General features: G+C 40.3%; 1 protein-coding gene across 9 annotated transcripts in view; it reads left to right on the forward strand.

Annotated features, from left to right (window-relative positions):
* Positions 1-20,556, forward strand: part of WDFY3 (WD repeat and FYVE domain containing 3) — a 171,424-nt gene that overhangs the window by 53,929 nt on the left and 96,939 nt on the right. For all 9 annotated transcript variants that reach the window (XM_066996496.1, XM_066996493.1, XM_066996495.1 and 6 more), the window contains 5 exons: positions 3,193-3,316; positions 11,911-12,020; positions 13,066-13,227; positions 14,844-15,036; positions 17,782-17,968. In XM_066996496.1, the coding sequence (XP_066852597.1) occupies positions 3,193-3,316; positions 11,911-12,020; positions 13,066-13,227; positions 14,844-15,036; positions 17,782-17,968 (776 nt within the window). The remainder of the gene's footprint in view (positions 1-3,192; positions 3,317-11,910; positions 12,021-13,065; positions 13,228-14,843; positions 15,037-17,781; positions 17,969-20,556) is intronic.

Here is a 20,556-nt window from a genome sequence, read left to right on the forward strand (position 1 = left end):
GAATTGTGTTGGAACGATCCTGCTAGCCTAGCTACTCACAAGACACATTAAGGCAAGCTCTGAAGTTGATCGGGAAAAAGAAGCAGAAGGGGAGAAATATTTCTTTCTCTCACAAGTCTTAGATAATAACATGTTAAGTCTTAGATAATAACATGTTTAGTGGAAGAGCTGGTAAGCATTGATTCACACTAAATTCTGAGATGGCTTTCCTGTGAGACCCACTTGTGTTAAAGGAAACAGTAAAACATTGCCAGACATTGCTTTCTTAAAACATTCTTGTTTCTCAAAGATATTCCTTAGCTGCAAACATTTAAAGTTAACAGTTAATAAGTTGATTTGAATTCAGAGCCTGAATCCCTCAGTTACTTTGCGTAGTAGTGATCCATTTTCTTCTAATAGGTTTAAGTGAGATGGAGTACTTCTTGTGTTACTACCTTAAGCCGAGTATATGATGCTGATTTTTACTGAATGTAGTAGAGTGTTAGGGTGACCAAAGTTCATGTGCTTCCCATAGGCAACCAAATGGCCAGCAGCAGTTAGCTAATTAAATATCCATATTGTCCTGGAGTTTTCAATGCTTTTTTTTCCTTACTATCTAAGCTTGCTTTATCTGTCTGTGTATCTATCTACTTATTTATTTGGCAGAGAAGGTTGAAGATTTGTGTGGAATACAGTTCTATCTGATTATTTTGAGGATTATTAATCAGTAAATCCAGAGGAGCTAGATCACTTTTCTGTTTATAGATACAGTATGTCTCAAACATGCTTGCTAGTTCTGTTTATGAATCGGTACCTAGACAGTTTGATTTCTCATTCTTCAGGAAGGCTTGTGAGATGTCGAATCACCAAACAATGAAAAACTAAATGAGTACATAATTCAGAAAATACTTGTCTTCTGTTGTTCTCTATTTGAGTATTCAGAAGACTCCTTTTGGAGGTCTGCACGCATGTGAACAATGTTCTCGGAAGCTTGGCAGTGTCATGCGTTGCAGTACCAGTGTGGTACTAAAGCTTTTGCAGTATATGAAAAAAGTGGACAGAAGAATGGAGAGGCTGTGTATTCTAATGTAGAATAAGTGGCCTCTGAATAAGGTAAACTGTTTAGTTTTTCTTCGAAGAACCATGCTTTTGGTGGTTAGAAAGATGACTCACTGGTAAAACGCTTCATATCCTATTCTGTGTTTTTATTGTCTTTAATCAAAGACTATACCAATATACAGGGCAGGTGCTTCAGTGCAACTGTGAGCTCTGTGCTTTTCCTGTGATCTGCTGACTACCTAGCGAAGCTTAGGGCAGGTCGTGGGCCTATAAGCACCTGTTTCTGTGGTCTGAGTATGAGAGCTTGGAAGAGAAACCGATAGCGGCCGACGCGTGCTCCAGTCTGGCTAGTCTTGGCTAGGTTGGAGCAGTGAACACGCATGCCTCGGGGTCTCTGCGCTTCTCATAGCCTATACAAGCAAGTCTTGTGAAAGGTACAGGAGCTCTGTGGATTGCCTCCATGGGGGAGCGTAGCTTCCTCTGTAACTGCAGTGAGCAGTAGGTTTCTTGGCCTGAAGCAGCCACCTACCTCTAGCCTCTGGGCTCCCATTGGCCCTTTTCATTGGTAATGCCAATTGAATTCTCCTGAGTGAGAAACACTTTGGTTTCTGGTGAAAACTATGTTTACAGTGAGGAAAGCGACTGTTTATTTTTGTGTTTCTGGCTCTGTTTCAACATGGCTTTGAAATGCAAGTAGGCAGGAAAAATATTTTTGTCTGCTCAATAATGTGCCAGAGCAACTGACACTAAGAAAGAGAGTAAGAAGTAAAACTCAGACAAAGGTCATTCTATCTTCTAGCTTCTTACAATTTTTTTTCAGTACTTTGGTGGTTCCAAAGTAATTCAGTGATGCAGTTACCTTGCCTCCCTGTTGGCTCTAATGTTGTGTATGTTCCTGGAGGTCTTTAGGCTAAGTGACCTCTGTCAAGTGTGTCAGCAGCACGGCTGCAACAGTAGCACTGGATGGTGCAGAGAAAGAGGAGGACAGGGTGAAGCAGTTTATGAGTCCTAATCTACTGTTGTAGATTGCATTCCTTTTCTGAGAGGTATGAATAACATATTGATAAAAAAGTTTATTTTAAAAAAAATTGTTATCCAGTACACATCCTGGCTTATCAGTGATGCTCCTGCAGGATATGCAATTAGCCACAAAGAGGAAAAAAAGTTAGCAGACAGAAGTATTGAGGTTATTCAGGTGCTCAGGAGGCTATTCTTTTTCAGCAATGATACAAGTGCTGATAACGGAATTTGGATTGCATGTTTCTTTCAATAATTAATATCTAACATCGTGATAACGTCTAACATCATTTACTGAGACCATTTTAGTGAGAGGACTACCTCAGGTGAGCAGAGACTCCTTTTTGTGTACTGTCTTGCATGAGAAGTGAATTACCTCAACAACTATCCAATTCTTTTCAAGATCACATCACATTCTATAACTTAGCGCAATACCGTAGAGGTAACTAATTTCTCTCTGTTAAATGTGATTCAGTAAATGATTTAGTCATCAAATCAATACTTAGTGATGAAGAGTAAGTTAGCAGAATTGAGTGACAATCAAAAAAAAAAAGTTAACTTCTGCTGTTATGTTTAAGGAGAATCTCAAGAAAGGAGAATAGGGTCAAGTGAAGGCTCTGACCTGTGAGGCTTCCAGGTATAGTCCATTTATCAAGGAAAGCTTAACAGAGAAGTTCTGCTGCCTAGTTCCTTTTGGAATGTTTCGTGCTCTGTACTTGCAGTTCACCCCATAGGATGTTTTGGTCCAGCAGATAGTAAAACATTTGCTTTTAAAAACAAAAGTCATGTGGGAGCATTTACTGTGCAATCTAGTCCTTAGTCCATTACATGCAATCTCAGTCTTTTCAACTCTTGGGGTTTTTTGTCATGCAAGAAAATTCACGGCTCTGTTTTCCTCCTTTACTCATCAGATCTTTCATCCCTGTAAGTTGACATAATTTCCATTATAAATATGTTTTTACAACGTGCACTGTGGGAAACGGTACATGGATGAATAATGCAGCAGGAAAACAAAAATGTGATCTCAGTAGTGATACTGCTTGTCTGCAGGGGAACGAGGTGCTGGTGGTAGCTTATAGTGAACCACTTAATTGGGACAATTTTTTGTTTAATTGATCTGTTTTCCTCTTGTTTTAGGTGTTTGGAAATGCTCCTCCAAGTACAATGACAGAAAAATTTTCTGATCTCCTGCAGTTTACTACTCAAGTGTCACGACTGATGGTGACTGAGATTCGACGGAGAGCATCAAATAAATCCACAGGTATTGCATGGGGCACAAGTTTGAGGTTTGTGTAATGTCCATTGTGAATTGCACATTGGTCAGAATATGATGTGCTGCTATCCACAAAAACTGTGCATACACTAAAATTGAGCTCTTCACATTGACCATGCATTCTTTTGCTTTGGGCTGAGAGAGAGAAGTAGGCGGCTAGAGTTTTCCTGCCCAGAGTTTGGAATGTTAAGTTCCACAATAGGACAACACGCCAAAGACCGAGAGGAGTGAGCAAACTTGAATCCCGTACTAGTAGGAAACAGAAGAGCATGTGGACAGCTGCTGTAGCTTGCATGAGGTGCCTCTTGGTGCTGTGTTTCGTCCCTCAGATATTTAAATGTGCAGTTTTGGAACCTTAACATAAGCTGTAGGCCTAGAAGAGAATAAGAAAATGTGGAAGTACAGTGAACCACACATGAGCACCAGCACCCCCAGTGCTAGGAAAATGTTTCTAAGCCCCTCTTTCACCCGTTTATTAAATGGCAGGGGTAGATTTGGTTCTGTGTTGAACCCTGACCGCTTGCTGGGAGCTGTGTGACAGAGGGCAATGAGGTGAGGAGGCATGTTGCCTTAGGCTTTCCTCTTTGTCTCTCTTTTTTGAGCATTATTACGTGGAAGGAGGAGAGGTCTTTGGAGCAGTATAAAGTTTTTGCCTGCTAGATGATTTTAAATTCTCTACTGGCTTCTCAGTGTGGATTTAGATAAGGAAATAGTGAGCTAGAAAAGGCTGTGCTAACTATTATGCTTGAAGTCAAGAGTCACAAATTGTTTTAATTATTTTTTTTTCCATTTTAAGTGGAGAGACTAACAGGGAAACATTCCATATGGCTAACAGATTAAAGTAGACGAAACCTGTGCTTAATGGGGGAACAAGAGCACACAGTCTTGGGGTATTTAGGGGAAATGAAAGTCCAGCAGGCAGAATGGTGGTGTTGGTTTGAACTTCTGTTTTTCCTGGGGAACATCTGTTGTGCCTGCCAGTTGCATTCTGCTAAGAATGGCCATTTTTGGATAGTTAGTACTTAAATCATATCTCTACCTAGTTTCTCCAAGGCAGCCCAATTTTAATCCTTGCAGTCTCAGATGTCGGAGGTAAATTTTCTTCTTGTTGGGTTTGGGGATTTTTTCTCTTTTTTTATTTTTATTGTTTTACTTCCCCCACAAGGAAACTTAACCACAGTGACTTAAAAAGATAGTTTGATACTTCTATAAGATTTTATACAATGAGTACCAATGGCTTTATTAGAAGGAAAGCAGTAATTTTTCTTAGGTTGTTAGGATTGCTATTACTTCAATCAATAAAACTATTTTAGCTTTAGTGTTGCTCCATGTACTGAGGTGGTGTTGTGATTCTTAGCCAGACCAGGGAGTTGCATTTTGCTCTCTGTAAACATCGAGTTAACAGGCTGTTAACATTCATTGTTGGTGCACTTCCGTGATAAACTGTCCAGAGCTAGACAAATGTTCCCTACGGTATTCAAAAGCAGAAAACCTTGGGGGTTTAGAGTACTTTTTATGTTAGAGATGAAATAATTGTGCTTACACTATCATTTCCTTTGGTAGGAAAAGGGCATTCTCAATAGGTATCTCAATAGCTAGGGTAGGTAATTACATCTCCTAGAAAGTTTTCATAAGTGAAAAAATTCACTAGCAGCTCTATGCAGGAAATGTCTCTGTTGGTAGCCAAGTGCAAATTCCTGATGGTGTCAAGTGCTCTGTTTAAGTAAATGAAATTACCAAACCTGTTTTTAAGAGACAAGATTTCCCTACAATCATTATTAAAAGTGACCTTCCCTTTTAGTTAACAAAAGACAAGAAATTTAAGCCAGTTTGCTTTTTATCTCTGAAGAGGTAAATGCCATTGGTAGCACTTTACAGAGAGGAATGTGATATTATATATGTTACCTGTTTTTTTCTGACTGTTTGTTAATGGAGCACAGCACAATTTTTTTATCGGGCCTTTTAATATTTGTGCTAGCAGCTATGCGAACGCCTGCCATCGTGGACACGTCTTAGTTGTTCCTGACAAACTGTAGTGGTTTTCTTAGAACAGCATTAGATGATCCAGTAGAAACTGTGCCAGCACCCTATCTTAAAGAGTCTCTTAATATTGCCATTGTAATGTTCACCTACAGTTTCAACTGTAATGTTTCTCTAGTGCAAATGTAACCTTGCAGTAAGAAAAACGAAGAAATTAAAATTGATAGATTATCTTCCACATTGAGGTGTTTGCTGTACAACAGTGATGGCTTGCAGGTGACTTGAGTAGTGTCCCTGTGAGGATACATGAATGGTTTCCTTTGCCTTGTCATACCGAGTCTGTTTTGTAAGATGGTGAGATTACAATTGAGATAGTTGTCTCTGTTTTGTCGAGGGTTTTAACTGCCAGATTTTCAACAAGTACATGATATTTCATGTTTGAATTAATCAAAAGATCATGATGGTGCTGTGCTAGAATGGATAGTCAAACTCATCTGTTTCTAACTTAGTCTCTTCTGCAATAAGCCTTAGTTTTGGGATCGAGTACATCTGGCTCTCAGCTGAAAAAGACAGACTGCTTAAACAAGGTGCAGAGACTGTTGCAATCTTGGTAGAATAAATGTGTCTGCTAATGGCTACTTTGGCTACTGATGCTGGCAAGGAAGCAACGCTTTATTTTTCTTTTTATATTTTACAAAACACATACCTTGGATGGAAGTGGTTCCTCTTTGCCCCTGCTGCAAGTTAAAATAAGTACAGAACTTGCGTATTGCATGTATTTCAGCTGCGTGCTCTAGTGTATTTGGCCCATCGTAATTTATGACCAGGGCAAAAATGAGCACATGGCAGCGCAAATTGGCTGGGGCCATCTCTCTGTTAGAGATGTCAGGACTTGGTGCGAGCTGGAGGTGTACTGCGGGGTTGGTGCTGGGTCCCCTCCACCCCTGTGGAGGTGGCTGTGCGTGGGTTGGGCAGAGCTGCTCCCTGCAGCATGGGCTGAGTGGCCCGGCACTTCTCGGGTTCTCGTCTCGGTGGGTGCCTGAACCTGCTACCTGAGAGATTCTAGATACTGACGTGTTTATCATGGCATAGAGCTGTCATCCCCAGCTCAAATCGTGAATCTGGGAAACATGGTGCGATGTTCCTGGCTGCCATCAGTTGTGGATGCTCAGACACACAGCAGGAAATGGGGCGAGTATAAGAGTGCACCGTACTCTTCGACTCATAACAGCTGCTCATGTTTCAGCAGAGGAAGGTGTGCAGACACTGGATTTGATACCTTGGAATGGTTGTTGCATGTCTTCTAAAACTGGTTTCTGAGTCAGTCCTATATTGTCTGCATCTGAAATACACCAAAATACATACTGAGAACTCCTGTTATTTAATGTGTTCAGGGAATATAAACGTTTGGTTGTCACAGGATGATTCCTGGACTGAAGAGAAATCCTGGAGTCTGAGAAGTGCTTCCCCTGTCAGAATGTAAGTGGTTGTGGGGAAAACCTGTGAAACGTGTGCAGAAGGGTGTAAAATAGAAGAATGAGAAAAGAAAAGGGTTCATCGTAGGGCTGGAACACTTCAACCCTCTGTTAAGGACAATTTCAAAAGTTTTTTTTTTTTTTTTTTAATGATTCAGTATGCATGCTGCTCTGTGTACAACACTGGTTTAGGCAGCTTTTAAATTCAATTTTGTTTTGTCTTACTTTCTTCGTATTAGTCAAAGTTTCATTCCATATTTGGAATGCTCTATGTGAATCTGTCATGATATTTACTATGTCATGCTAAATTTGCTTATTTCACCATGCCTCTAGACTGTTCAAATAATCCCCCTTCCCTTCAGAAGTAACTTTTTCATGTATTATTTATACTGTGTGATTGTTATTCTTTTTCCCCCCTCTATTTTAATTATACTGCTTAGCCAGTGAAAAATATTTTAACCTCTTTAGCCATTTCTCTAACAAATGTGCTTAAAGACTACCATTATCTCAGTTAAAAAAACACATTGGGAGGCCAATCTGATAACATTCATCATCATAACGTTTAACCATTGCAGAAAAACACGTCAGTGGTTTATATTCAGCCTCTGAAGATGTCTGCCTTTATTTTTCATTTTTAAATTCCATTAATTTATAAACTATGCTTTTATTTTGTATTTTTACTGCAGTTAACCTCTATCCCTATTAGCAGAGCTATTTTCACATTTATTTTAATTTGGCAAATGTTAGAAGATTTATTTCTTTGTGTGTTGTGTCGTTTGACTGCATCTTGCATTTGGTAGAAGATAAACATGGTAGTTTAAGAAAGCTCATCTTGTACAAGTGGCCTTTCATGCTCCTCCCACATGGGAGTCTGAAGTTTTCCTGATAGCATTATTTGTAGCGTCTGCCTCTTTGAAGAGCTGGGGATGTTTATCACTGAAGAACAGTGGAGCTGGGGGCTGCTTTCTGACTTTGTGATATGTTAGGTAACTGTGTATAGAGAGGAGAGGAGGTTAGAAGTGATCTAGCCTGTTGTGGCCACGTATATTTTCTTCGCTGTAATTTCTTCTCCCTTGCCCTGTAGGTGACTTATCTTCACACAGCTATTCTATTTTGAATTTAGTGAAGTGGCTCCAAAGGGGAAGCGGAGTCTGATCAGTTAGCATTGAGGAGTGATTCTTGACCAATGGCTGCTGAATCTTGTTACTTTCTATTAACCTGGAATTAATCTTAGATGCTATTTATCAGATCTTATGTGAGGCAAGTGTAGTGCCATACAGTGCCTTTTCAAGACATCCTAGAAAGCTTATTCTTTTATCAGCTGGTTTAGTGAGACTAAATGCTGGCACAGTTGAGGTGTTTATCTTTTGCTCAGCAGTCCTCCTGTTCTGTAACATGGCAAAGGCATCAGCCCCTTCATATCTGCTGTTTGTGATGACAGCACTGCTCCTGATCAAACAAAGGCATCTTTCCATCTTGGTTTCGGTAGGTATTTCTTTTACTAGCATGGCAATTGAAACTATTAATTTCCTCTGACTCCAGGCATCTATCTGTGTTTCCAGATATTCTCCATGCGTGGTAGTTGAGACTTCTTGGGGGCTTGTGTAGAGAAGGGGTCCACAAAATGCCCCCGCCCACACGCACACATGCTTTTTGGTGTATACACGGATATCTTTCCCAGCAGTCTTACCTGGGCTTTTGCCCATAATATCCTACTTAAGGTAACAATATGCTGCATAGAAGTACAATGACACGATTCTGTCTACTGTAGTAGAATATCTAACTAAATGCTGAATTAGTCCTTACTGCTATTTTTATAGGCAGTAACGTTGTCTGTAACGCAGTGCTGCTTTATGCTAATGACCTGAATAGGTTATCTCCTGTAGCTTTCCATTTGCTGTTTTTCTGAAGTCCAGGACACAAAGCATCTCTGCTACCTCTTCTGTATGAAGTTTCTTCTGCTGTTGTGTTGTACAAAGCCTCTCTTCCTTATTTACAGTGAGTGTTGAAAAATCTTAGTACTGCACTAGCCATGTTACATGTGCACACTTGCAGACTTGTTAAGATAGATGTATACAGATATTACCTTATAGTTCTTTGTCTCTTTGCTCCTTTGCTGTTTCTAATAGTTATCTCATCCAAATGCTGGATTTCATCGTTGCTTCTGCAGAAGGTGAAGGACTAAGGACATCTGGGCCAGTCACAGAGGATGTTATATCGAAAGGATTTCTTGAGCACTTGAAAATAAGGGAAAATTCCAAAAAAATAAACAAGGCTAGTGCTTACAACGAAAATGAATGGTAGTGCTGTCAAATTTGCTCAGAGCAGATGACAAGAGAATTCCTTCCTGTGCTCAAAATGCCGTCTGTGTTTTAGGTAGTGCTTAATTAAGACCGACAGTTTTGAAGCGCCTATTTATAGTGTTTGACTGCTATGCCACTGAGGATGCCAGCAGCATGACAACACTTTCAGAAGCATGCACTTAACCTCTCAGTCTCACTTTAATAGATACCAAAAGAGCCCACAAGCCATGGTGGTTTGTGAAAACCATGCCCTAAGGAGGCTGTTTGTACCCTGTTTGTGTTATATCGGTCTCTAAGCGGAGACTGGTGGCCTAGCTCTATCTGTATTCAGGTCAAAAGAGAACTGGTAGAAAAGGAATGGGTCTCTCACATCGTTCCTGGTGAGATCTGGTGGGGCACTGCCATTGCAGAAGCAGCATGTGCTTTGGGCACGGTTGACCCTGAGAATTTTGGAAAGTGGCTTTTGTCATTAATTCTGGCATCTTAGGTAAACCTTAGATGTGCGAAATATAGCTGTGGCACCTCCAGTGCGCTTTCTAAGTTTGTCTGTTTGTACCCAACTATCCAGCCAGTTTTGTGGACTGACTGTTTTAGAAAACAAACCGCTTCCCCAGGCGGTACTGCAGGTTGGCACGTTGGGCAGCTAGTGCGTCTGCATTTCTGTGACACAGTTCTGAAGGCTGAAATAGCAAGATGGAGCAAGTCTAGGCTGGTTTTATTTTGGTCAGTCCCATGCAGGGGATTTACTAGGTGCCTCCTCTTACTTTATACCAGACTTAGAAAACCCAGTGGTTTGTACAAAAAAAAGTGTAAGCCAGTAAGGCTGCAAAACAAACTTGGAAAATAGCCATTACAAACATGAAACAAGTGTTCATTTTTGCCTTCAATCACTCTTTCACTGTGTGTTCTTCTAGGAACATGATTATAGAAATGTTTTTGGTTTTTTGTTTTTTTTTTCCAGAGTTTAGGGAAAAATACATGTTATTTGCACCAAAAGGAAATGAAACCGATGTCAGTACAGTTGATGTTAAATCCTTCCGAATGAGACATAAATTAGACTTTCTGCTGTAAAAGAGGAAACCACAGAGGACTAAGGGTTGGAAGGAACCTCGGGGGTCTCTGGCCCCGTGCTGCCCGCAGCCAGGCCAGCTGTTAGAAGGGGTTGGGCTGTGCAGGCCTCCATCCGGCCAGGCCTTGAAAACCTCCGAGGGCAGAGACGGCACAGCCCTGCAGGGCCCTGTCCCCGTGCCAGGCTGTATGCAGCAGGGAAGAGGCTCCATAGGGCAGCCTGGGCCTCTCCCATTTTGGCTGAAGCCGCGTGTCTCCTGCTGTGAAGGGCCTAGTTGCAGGTTTCCACAGCTTCCCTGTTGGGTGATGCTGGGGCTGTCCCTTTTCCTGCTGAACTAGCCCCAGTTTCTCAGCCTCTCCGCACAGGGCCTGGGCTCCAGCTTCCGCGTCTTGGTGGCCCTCTGCTGAGCAAGCTCCTGCTTGTCCTTGGCTTTCCCATGTTGGGTCCTGGTGATTGATACAAGCGCTTCTGTTAATACAAGTGTTTCTTCACGCATTGGTTTTCATTCCATCAATTCACTGATGAATGTAGTGGCTGATGGCTTTGGTCCTGAAAGGTATTAGCCTCTTTTGTGTAACAACAATTGTAGAAGCCTTTTAGGACCAGCTAGTTCATAAGCTTGCAAATGTGATTCTTCAGAAAATGATCTCTGAAGTGTAGTCCATGTTCAAAGTTTGATAAGTATTTTGCCATACAAAATGTATTTATGTTAGAAGAAACTGATGCACAGGTCTATTGTGGGAAATCTACGGCAGACGAAGCAGACAAAACAAGATGAAAAACGGGTGGTTCTTCAATTGCAGATTTATTTCTTCTTTTGTAATTCCATTGTCATCACTCTTTTAAGCAATATTATGTACCTTCTTTTTCTGTTGTGATTGACACAGAAAGCATTGAAGATGATTGATGTGGAGTTATTAATGAAAAATGATTTTAAATTTTCTTTAAGCATTATGGACAGTCCTTATGGCGGGCATTACAGATATCTTAACGTGTATTTAGACAGCAGTGTGTTAGGATTTCATTTTTTCTTCATTTTTATTCGTTTGTAGTTTGTACATTTTTATTGGTGTTGATAATTTGTTTCATAGGCGGAATACTTATTTTTGGCTTTTGTTGATATGGAAAGGTTGCTGATTCAGAAAGTGGTCCCATCCACATAAGAATCAGCCATAAGTTTTTAGCATTTTCATCTTATTAAAAAAAAAAAAAAAAGTGAGATGGGGATGTGGTAATTGTTGGTCTTAGTCTTATTTTTCGTTTTTGTTCCTGTTTTTTATTCCTTCTGTTATTCTACATCTTCCCTTCAATCCTTTCCTATTATCCTCCATACTGTTGTTTCAGTTCAGGTTTTTTTTCCAGAAATTGAATATAACATTTTCTCACCAAACCCCCAAAGTGGTGCTGACTTAAGACACTTGGAATAGAGTACATTGTGTTGGTAAAGCCAAAATACTTAAAGAAAAGTTGCTGCATGCTGTTGCACAACCTGTCTAGTGGTTTACAAGATGATACCAAGAAATGTACTTTTTGCAGCCTTGTAACTGTCAAAGCCAAGTGTGTGTGGAAGAATGAAATGTGTGTCAGGAGACTTTAGGCCTGAACCCAGTCCTTTTATTTTTTATTTATTTATTTTTCCCTTCTCCAAGCAGTGCTGCAGAGCTGATTTCTTGTTTAGTATATGGACTGTTGACAAGATGTTTTGCATACTGCAGACGTTAAAATTGAATTTCTATTTCTTTTTGCCCACTACAGAGGCTGCAAGTCGTGCCATTGTCCAGTTTCTGGAGGTCAATCAAAGTGAAGAAGCAAGTAGAGGTTGGATGCTGCTCACCACAATTAATTTATTAGCTTCATCAGGACAGGTTAGTCTTAAACATCAAGGCTTAAAAAAAGTTGTGGGGTTGAAGATGGAGGAACCACAGTCATGAACTCTGAGAACACACACTAAAATATGTTCTAACTACCTTCTGCTTTCTGTGCTAAGGCCCAGTTCTGTTACACTGCCACAGAACTTCTGCTTTAGCTCCTTGTGGTTTCAGCTGCCTAAAAATCATTCTTCTGGAACATGAATTTAGAATGTTCTTTTGAATTACCCAGGCAATTGTTACTGTTCCCCAAAGGCTTCTCGTGCATGCTGCTGCTTAGCCTCTGAGGTATGTGTCACACGCAGCTCCTAAATCACTGTCTCGATACTTGGGCTCCCCATTTATGTAGGAGGCATTGCTGGAAAACAAAGACAATGGCAGTGACAAGCGGGTGATATTATGAACATTTACTGCCTTTGTTTTTGGTTCCCCTCTGCCTGCATCGGAGAGCCGATCTGTGGCAATGTACTGGACAGCTGTGTGGTTTATTCTTTCTGCTCTAATCTGCCATTATAATTCAGCACGTCATCTTATATGCATTTAGTATGTCACCAGCCTCCACTCCAATTTGTCTTTTCTTCCCACTGATGCTTTCATATTTTCTTCTGCTATGCTCCTTATGCCTTCTTGTACCTTCTTGCTATGTGAGTGCATGAATTGACTGACTGTCCTCCCACTCCCATTTCTACTGTTGCAAAGAATAGATGGTTAATGAGGGCTTGGCTGAAGGTTTTGTAATTAACTTGTAAGTTTCTATTGACAAGGACTGTCAGTTTTTGTTTCTGTCATGTGCAGTGACTGCTCCTAACTGTGGCTGCTAGATGCTATTGTCATGTAAATAAATGATGATGCTATTTTAAGATCACTATTTAGGTAGGCGTTCAGAAATAGATGGTGAATCTGTATTGCCATGTGGACAGCTTGGAAAGATATTAAAAGAAAATGCCAGCATTTGAGTCAACTTGATTACAGGAGTGTGACTTTTTAAATATAGTAATGTGCTGAACTGTGTTTTTTGCTGTGTTATTTTCTTTCTCCCCAGAAAACTGTGGACTGCATGACTACAATGTCTGTGCCTTCCACACTCGTTAAATGTCTATATCTTTTTTTTGACCTTCCACATGTGCCTGAGGTAGTTGGAGGAGCACAGAATGAGCTACCTCTTGCAGAGCGCCGAGCACTACTACAGAAAGTCTTTGTACAGGTAAGCAAGGTAAAATAGGACATAGAACTTGCAAAGAGTGGGGGTGCTTCAAGTTGAGGAATCTCCAGAAATTGCTCTTCCTTGATTCTTCACAAACTGCTATCTTAGAGTGAGATGGATTTTTTTACAAGCACAGTTGAAGTTGAATTCCCATTTCTCCTGTGATTTTTTTTGTCCTCAGCAAGAATCTCCTCCACAAAAATGAATAGAACTCTTCCATGCAGCTGCTTAAAATGAGCAACACATTGGCTATTACTCTGCTTTAATCTAACTGGTGTTAGTGTTTGGTATCTTTGGCCATTATTGATAGAAATAGACATAGTAAAAATGATTAGTACTGTTAATAATCTGTGAGTTATTGTAATGTGTAATTATTTTCTTTTAATTATGGAATATACCGTACATTTTGAAATGAGTAATTTAAATACGGGAATGAACCATCTTAGCTTGCATTTCCTCGTAGAGTTATCCCTCAGACTTTTTTCCAGCTGTTTTCCCTCCAGTTCGCCAGGGAGACCAAGGACTCCTGCTTTCTGAAGCTTCCAGTGGAGTTCTTGTGAAGGAATTTCCATATGTTCTTGTGACTAAACTGTTAGAAGGAGCCGAGAGTTACTTTTAGAAACGGGTCGACAGTCATGCTGCCAGTTTCCAAGTGCAAACTGGAAGTGTCTGTGTAGCAGACATCTGATGAAAGTTACCAGTTACAGTTCCCCACAATATGCTGTTTCTCTGCTCTTTTTTGTCCCTCATTGAGGGCCATCAGGTGGTGCTCTCAAATGAGTTAGCTGGAACAGGTGAGGTTTCACATAGCTCCCAGGCTCTGCTTTTACTTTGATTTAACTTCTAAATGTCCTCTAGATGCAGGCAACTTTACAAAATATTCTTATGGCTTTCTAGGAGGGAGCCTCAGCTTCCCGCAGGAGATAGAAAATGGACTTTTGTACTGGTTGGGCCAGGTGATATTTAAGGTCTCTTCCAACCTTAATGATTCTGTGACATCAAGTGTCTTCAGAACACATACAGAAGGGAGCACAGTGTAGCAGCTTTGGCTGCGTAACTGCATTTTTTCCTAATTAAGGTAACTTGGCAGTTCAAATTCAGGTGACAGACATTCAGGTAGTGCTATAGCATTGCTGTAGCATTTCCTGCTATGCTTTTTTGGCTGTTTTTATTTGGCCAAGAAGGTATGGCTGTTTATCTGCCAGTAACTCATCGATTAGCTTACCTGCAAGAGGAAGGAGTATAACAATTTTCTTCTCATAGTCATTGCCCTGCTGCAGGATTTAAACCTCTGAATCAGCGAGAAATAAGGTTCTGGAAGAGGAATATCCTGGTACCCAAACAAGCATGCCGTGTCAGCCTGAGAGATTTATTTGAACTTTTCTGCTAATGCTTTTCTGGTCATTTTTAACTGAATCAAGACCTGAAATAGCCATGTGTTGAATAAGTTTGTGTGCAATTTAAAGTTGAGAAACAATATACAGAGGGATATACATTGCTGATCTTAACGTGCATGCCAAATGGAAGAAAGTTTTGGGTTTTGCTAAGTCTAGTTGGAAACACCAATACCAATAGAAGGATATTAATATTGGATGTTTAATGACTTTCTATTTCAGATCTTAGTAAAACTGTGCAGTTATGTGTCCCCTGCGGAAGAACTGGCTCAAAAGGATGATCTGCAGCTTTTATTCAGTGCAATAACTTCATGGTGCCCTCCCTATAATCTGCCTTGGAGGAAGAGTGCAGGGGAAGTACTGATGACCATATCGCGTCATGGCCTTAGTGTCAATGTAGTGAAATACATTCATGGTACGTTTCTTTATCCAGTATTATTTATTATTTTTTCTTTGATTATTCTTGTAGTTATGAAATAGGCATGAAAGTAACAGATCAAGGAAAACTTACAGGCTCTTTGTTTGGCTATGTAAGTGTTTACATGCATGTAAGATTTCAGAGCACTTGTGTTTGCAGTTGAGTCTGCTTCATCCACATGTCAATTTAACACTGAACAACAGTGCTTCCCATAATGTTTTGCTGTAGAGCTTACAATGGCAAAAAGGATGTGCTTTCTGTCTGATTCTTGCTATTGTTTGGGCATCTTCAGTAAATACTTGTATTGAAAAGCAGTCATTGGGCAGATGGATAGGTCTGTCATTTTTGCTACTAGCAGTAAATCCTTAAGGGGAAGATGTTTTTTCCTGTCTTGTTTGAATTAGCAGCAGCAGTCCCTTGCAGTGGCAAGGTAAGCTAGCAGTGCCTCGTGTACGGCTGCTTGTTTAGGTAATGCTCTGGCTGGCAATTCAAGTGTCGGGACATATGAGGAAGCCACAGGAAGAGGAACCAGCTCCATGTGTTCTTCTGGTGCGTTTTGAGCTATCCAGAAGCCCACATAGTAGGCTTCTGCAGTAGCCCTGTAGTAAATACTGGTGTGTTATGCTAACCAGGGAGAGCTGATCTGGAAGACTGCAGAGATAATGTCCTTTCTCACAGACATTCGCTTCTCCAGGAAGAGACCAGGTCAGATCGATACACAGTCAACATATTCAACAAGAGCAAAACCTGGGTAACGCAGGTAGTAGGAAATGCTCAAGGGAGCTTGGTGCATGGGCACAGCAGCACCCGAGCATGAGCCCCCACGTGCTTACTGATGGCGTATTGGAGCAGCCTGCCTGTGCCCTGCCCCATGATCCAGCCCAGCTACCCTGCAAGGTTCCCAGCCCAAGGCTGTTGTCCCTATAGCCTTCTGCCTTGGATTGGCAGTGCCCCAGTCCTTTGCCCAGGAGAGGCTGTCTCTAAGTAGTGGTGCCACCAGTGCGACAGCCACCAACGGACTGAAGCAGCCAGACTCATTCGGGTTCACTGTTGAGACAAATAGTATCCTGTTTGGGGCATGGAAATTGAAGGTGGTGAGAGATTTTGGAAGATAACTTAAGGAATGCTTTACTTAAGATATATCTTTACAAGGATCGGTTCATCATTTGCATAGGAAGGGCTACTGCCATGCGGGTTAGTGGTAAAGGATTTGTGAAAACAAAGCAAGATTACAACTGTTGTCAGAAAGGATAGTATCCATGGAAAGAGCTTTGTGAAGAAATATGTTATTGAAAATACTGGTGTTGCAGCTATTTAAAGCTGTGTGTGTGTTTAGGCATTTAGAATTTGACATGTGAAGTTTGGTATAATATATTTCTGATGTATTTAGGGCTTTCAGATTGTAGCGCCATCTAAATGCATAAAGTCCTTTTTAAAATGGAATGATTATTTAAATGAGCTAACAGCCTTATTACAAATTTTAGGGGTACAGCATTATTGGTGACAGAAAAAAACAAAACAACAAAAAAAAAACACTATTTCCCCACACCCTGGAAAGCAAGTTTTTACAAAGTTCAGCAAAACCTTTTTTGTCATTTTATGAAATACGGCACCCTGCCTCCACATACTTGGCAGAAAATTTTAGTCTGTGGATTTTCTTGCCCTAGCAGCATCTTTCTAATTACAGTAAGAAAGAAATGAATGTACAGCATCTCTTAGAAGCACAAAATAGGCATCAGTTAAATACTTTCAAATTGGATTTTAAAGGTGATGGTTATTTTACATATGTCTGTAGCAGCCTTCTGATGACTTTATAATGAAGGTGTACATATATATTTGAGAAGGTTATAAAGTGCAACAAATAAAATAACCCAATCCTGTCTCTGTCGTTTGATGTATGGCAGCTGCTACCATTGTCGCTTCCTATTGCTTTGGTCCACAAAGACAGGGGGTGGCATATCAAAAGATACTCTAAATTCTTTATAATTTAAATAAGTGAAAATCTTAAAAACCACTCAGCATGACCCCTCACTTCTTGATAAAAATGAACGTGACTTAAGAGATGATAATGTGCAGGGAGGTTTGTTTCGTACTCAAGAAAAAAATTAAGGCTTTTTATCCCATTCAGAGGAACATCCTTTCATTATCTCATGTTTTGACCTGATCTTCTGGGACCTTTTATAATTGACCTAGCTGGAGATACTTGCACTTCTCTGGCAAATGTTGGAAATTTATAAGGAATGTTGGAAATTTATAAATTTATATTTATTTTTAAAGGAGTGTCTTTGAAACAGGGTTGCATCCTGAAATCTGAGTTTAGATTTGGGAAAGCTGTTTGGAATGTAGCAGTGGACCACGGGAGAGATGCAGAATGAGACAAGCTGTCTCCTTTTCCTCAGCAAGCAAGTACGCCAGTCAAGGAATCGCTAACAAGAGCAGCAATAGGAAATCATCGTGTCAAGTCTTCTGTGTCGAGTTTTACCTAACACCAGTACCATAGTATCATTCAGTGCTTTCTATAACTTCGTTTTTCAGTATGGAATAGGATGCTTTAGAGTTACTATAGCAGTTCATATTTGTCTTTTTATTCTGCTGATTTTCCTGATTTAACCTTACAGATAAAAAAAAAAAAAAAAAGCCTTGTCAGTCTCCTTCTTTCCAGAGGTAAAGATTATCTAATGGAGAAAAAGAATCATTTAATGTCAGTAAAATCCTAAATTCCGCAATCACATTTCTTTTCAGAAAAAGAATGTTTGTCCACGTGTGTTCAGAATATGCAGCAGTCTGATGACCTTTCTCCCCTTGAAATAGTTGAGATGTTTGCTGGGCTTTCCTGTTTTCTCAAAGATTCCAGTGATGTGTCGCAAACGCTATTGGATGATTTTAGGATATGGCAAGGATACAACTTCCTCTGTGATCTCCTCCTCAGGTATGCAAAAGTACTTGAAGGGATGTGGACAGATGATTGAGCTTTTTCCGAAAAGAGTTCCTATTAAAGAATGGGTCAATAGATTTGACTGAATAAATGATTATAGATTGCTATGCAAGGAAGACATTAGGGCCAAAACATAAAATGATGTGCTTCCCTCCTGTTACGAAACTACATTATTTAGCTTCTTATTCATTGGTACTGGTTTATTACTAAATCTTTTTGTATGTTGTAGGAAAGCAGGTGTTTAAAACAACTGGTACTATTTTTTTTAAGAATTCACAAAAATATTTTTTGACTGCAGCTGATGGGTTTGGTTTTGTTTCCTTTTTGTTTAAAAAAATTGAAAGTACTGAAAAATCATAAACGTCATTTGTCCATGCTACTTGGTGTTGAAGAGACCATTTTGTACATAAGCAGAAGAGACCGTTTTGTCCATCACAGAGTGCTGGAGAGAACTCCCACGTTACTAGGGTGTCAGTGTGTATATGCATTTTTTTAATTTGATTTTTTTTATGAAAGGGACTGCTAACCTGCTAATACATGACAGAATGTAGTGATGCCTGCCAAAAGTAAATGTTGAAGTACAACCCATGATTTTATTTTTTTTTTCATGAAGAACATGTCACTTGCTCTTTCACAGTGAGAAAATTAGTATGTTTGCTGCATTACTTGTGTAAAATCTAAGATATGTCCTGATTTTTTTTCTGAAGTTTTGAAGATGCATGCATTGCTGGTGATATATGCATGTGCGTTTTTCAAATGCAAGACACAGACACCAGCTTTGAAATGAAAGATGAGTGTGCGCCTTATGTACTAGGGTCAAAGATGATGAGATGCAGTGCTGTAATAGCCATAACTGAGATGAGCTCCCATTGCTAACTGGTTTTCTGGCCATTCATTTTGGATGCTAGGTTGCTAGCTTTTGGTACCCAAATATTAGAACTTAATCTTCTTTGGGATGTTATGTTTCAGTTGCTTTGTTTTTTTTAACGGTTACCAGACATAGACATGGCATGTGAAATTCTCAGTAACAGTTAAAATGATTCATAACTTACCTTCTGTGCCAAAATTGCTACAATACATGCTATGTTATTTTTCTTCTAGTATAAATGGTTATTTTGAGTATGAATTATAATACTTGGAACACATCAGTACATATCATAAACTTGGTTGTCTTCCAGAAACTGACAGCAAGGGGTTAGGTAGAATTTCGGGAACATGCTGTCATTAGTGATGTCATTTTCAAGCACAGCAGTGATACTCTGTACATCACATGTTTTAAGCAGACTTTCTTGTGAGCTTGCTCACCCTTTCAGCCAAAGAATGGGGATTCCCTGACAGTGGTATGAGAAGTCTAGGGGTGTGTGTCTCTGAAAAAGGAGAGCACAATCACACAGCACGTTGGTTCGTCATTTGACATCATTACAGGGTTAAAGCACAGAAGTGCCTTATCCTCACTTGTTTGAGAGCTGATTGCTAAGAACCTCACAAGAACACCTGGGAGAAGGTGAACGAGGCACAGCAATGCGTGTTGTATTTGTTAGCAATCTGTGTATTGTAGAGGAGATGGAAGATGGTTCAAAACACGTTTTTTAAGTTGTGATTTGAACATGAAATTCACTATAGTTTTGTTTCAAAAAAGCAATGTCAGAGAAGCCTGGGCATTGTTCAGTGATCATCAATAGTGCTGCGTTCTCCCTGGATGTGTTGTGGCTCAGAACTAATGACAGAGACTTCTTCAGGTATGCAGTACATTTCCAAGATGCTGCAAGTCCAGCCACAATGAAGAAAGGCTTGGGAGCTGGTAATACGGAATAACTTGTGAAGATGGTGACTTAATAAGAATCTGCCGGAGACCTGTGAGGAACAAAGGAGAGAGCATATGTTTTCAACTCGATGATGTGAAAGTGCGGGGTGTACAGAGGATTCATGGAATGGAAATAGATGAGCCAAGTGCTTCTGTAAGGTTCAACCATACGTCTCACTGTGGGGAAGGTGCAGGATGCAGAATGAGTTGCTTCGAAAGGCTCTCACTGTCATTGATCAAAGAAGAAAAACACATCCTGCATTGCATGAGCAAATAGGAGATTGTGGTCCCTGGCTATCTCCTGAGATCTGTAGAGACTAAGAGCTAGTATGCAATTAGATGTGCTTTAACTCTGGGGGAATTTCCATCTCGGAAGCAGTTGTATAAAATTGGGCATTCTGTTCAGTTGGTTTCCAGCTGTGCTGTGCAGGCTGATGTGTTGGTGGAGAACAGCCTGCACCGTTCCTGTCACTAGCCCCAGCTGCTGCTTGCTGCCCTCCCTGGCCCAGGGACGTGTGAACAGTTGATGTGGATGGAAGAGAATAATCTGGGTTTCTCTGGGTTGGGGTGGAGCACGTGTTGGCCTGCCAAGGAAAAGGAGGATAGTTTGTGTTTTACTAGCCTGTTTTAGGGTCTATTGTGACTGAATTGCTAGCAGTGAATGCTGAAGAGGATCAGATGTTACAGTTCCTATCCTCTTGCATTCAGAGGAGGGTCTGTATTTCTGAAGAAGATATTTTATTGTGCTCTTCTAGGCTTTATGTTTCTAGTCAGATAC

Source organism: Anser cygnoides, chromosome 4 (genome assembly GCF_040182565.1).
Source record: "Anser cygnoides isolate HZ-2024a breed goose chromosome 4, Taihu_goose_T2T_genome, whole genome shotgun sequence".
Classification (NCBI taxonomy): domain Eukaryota; kingdom Metazoa; phylum Chordata; class Aves; order Anseriformes; family Anatidae; genus Anser; species Anser cygnoides.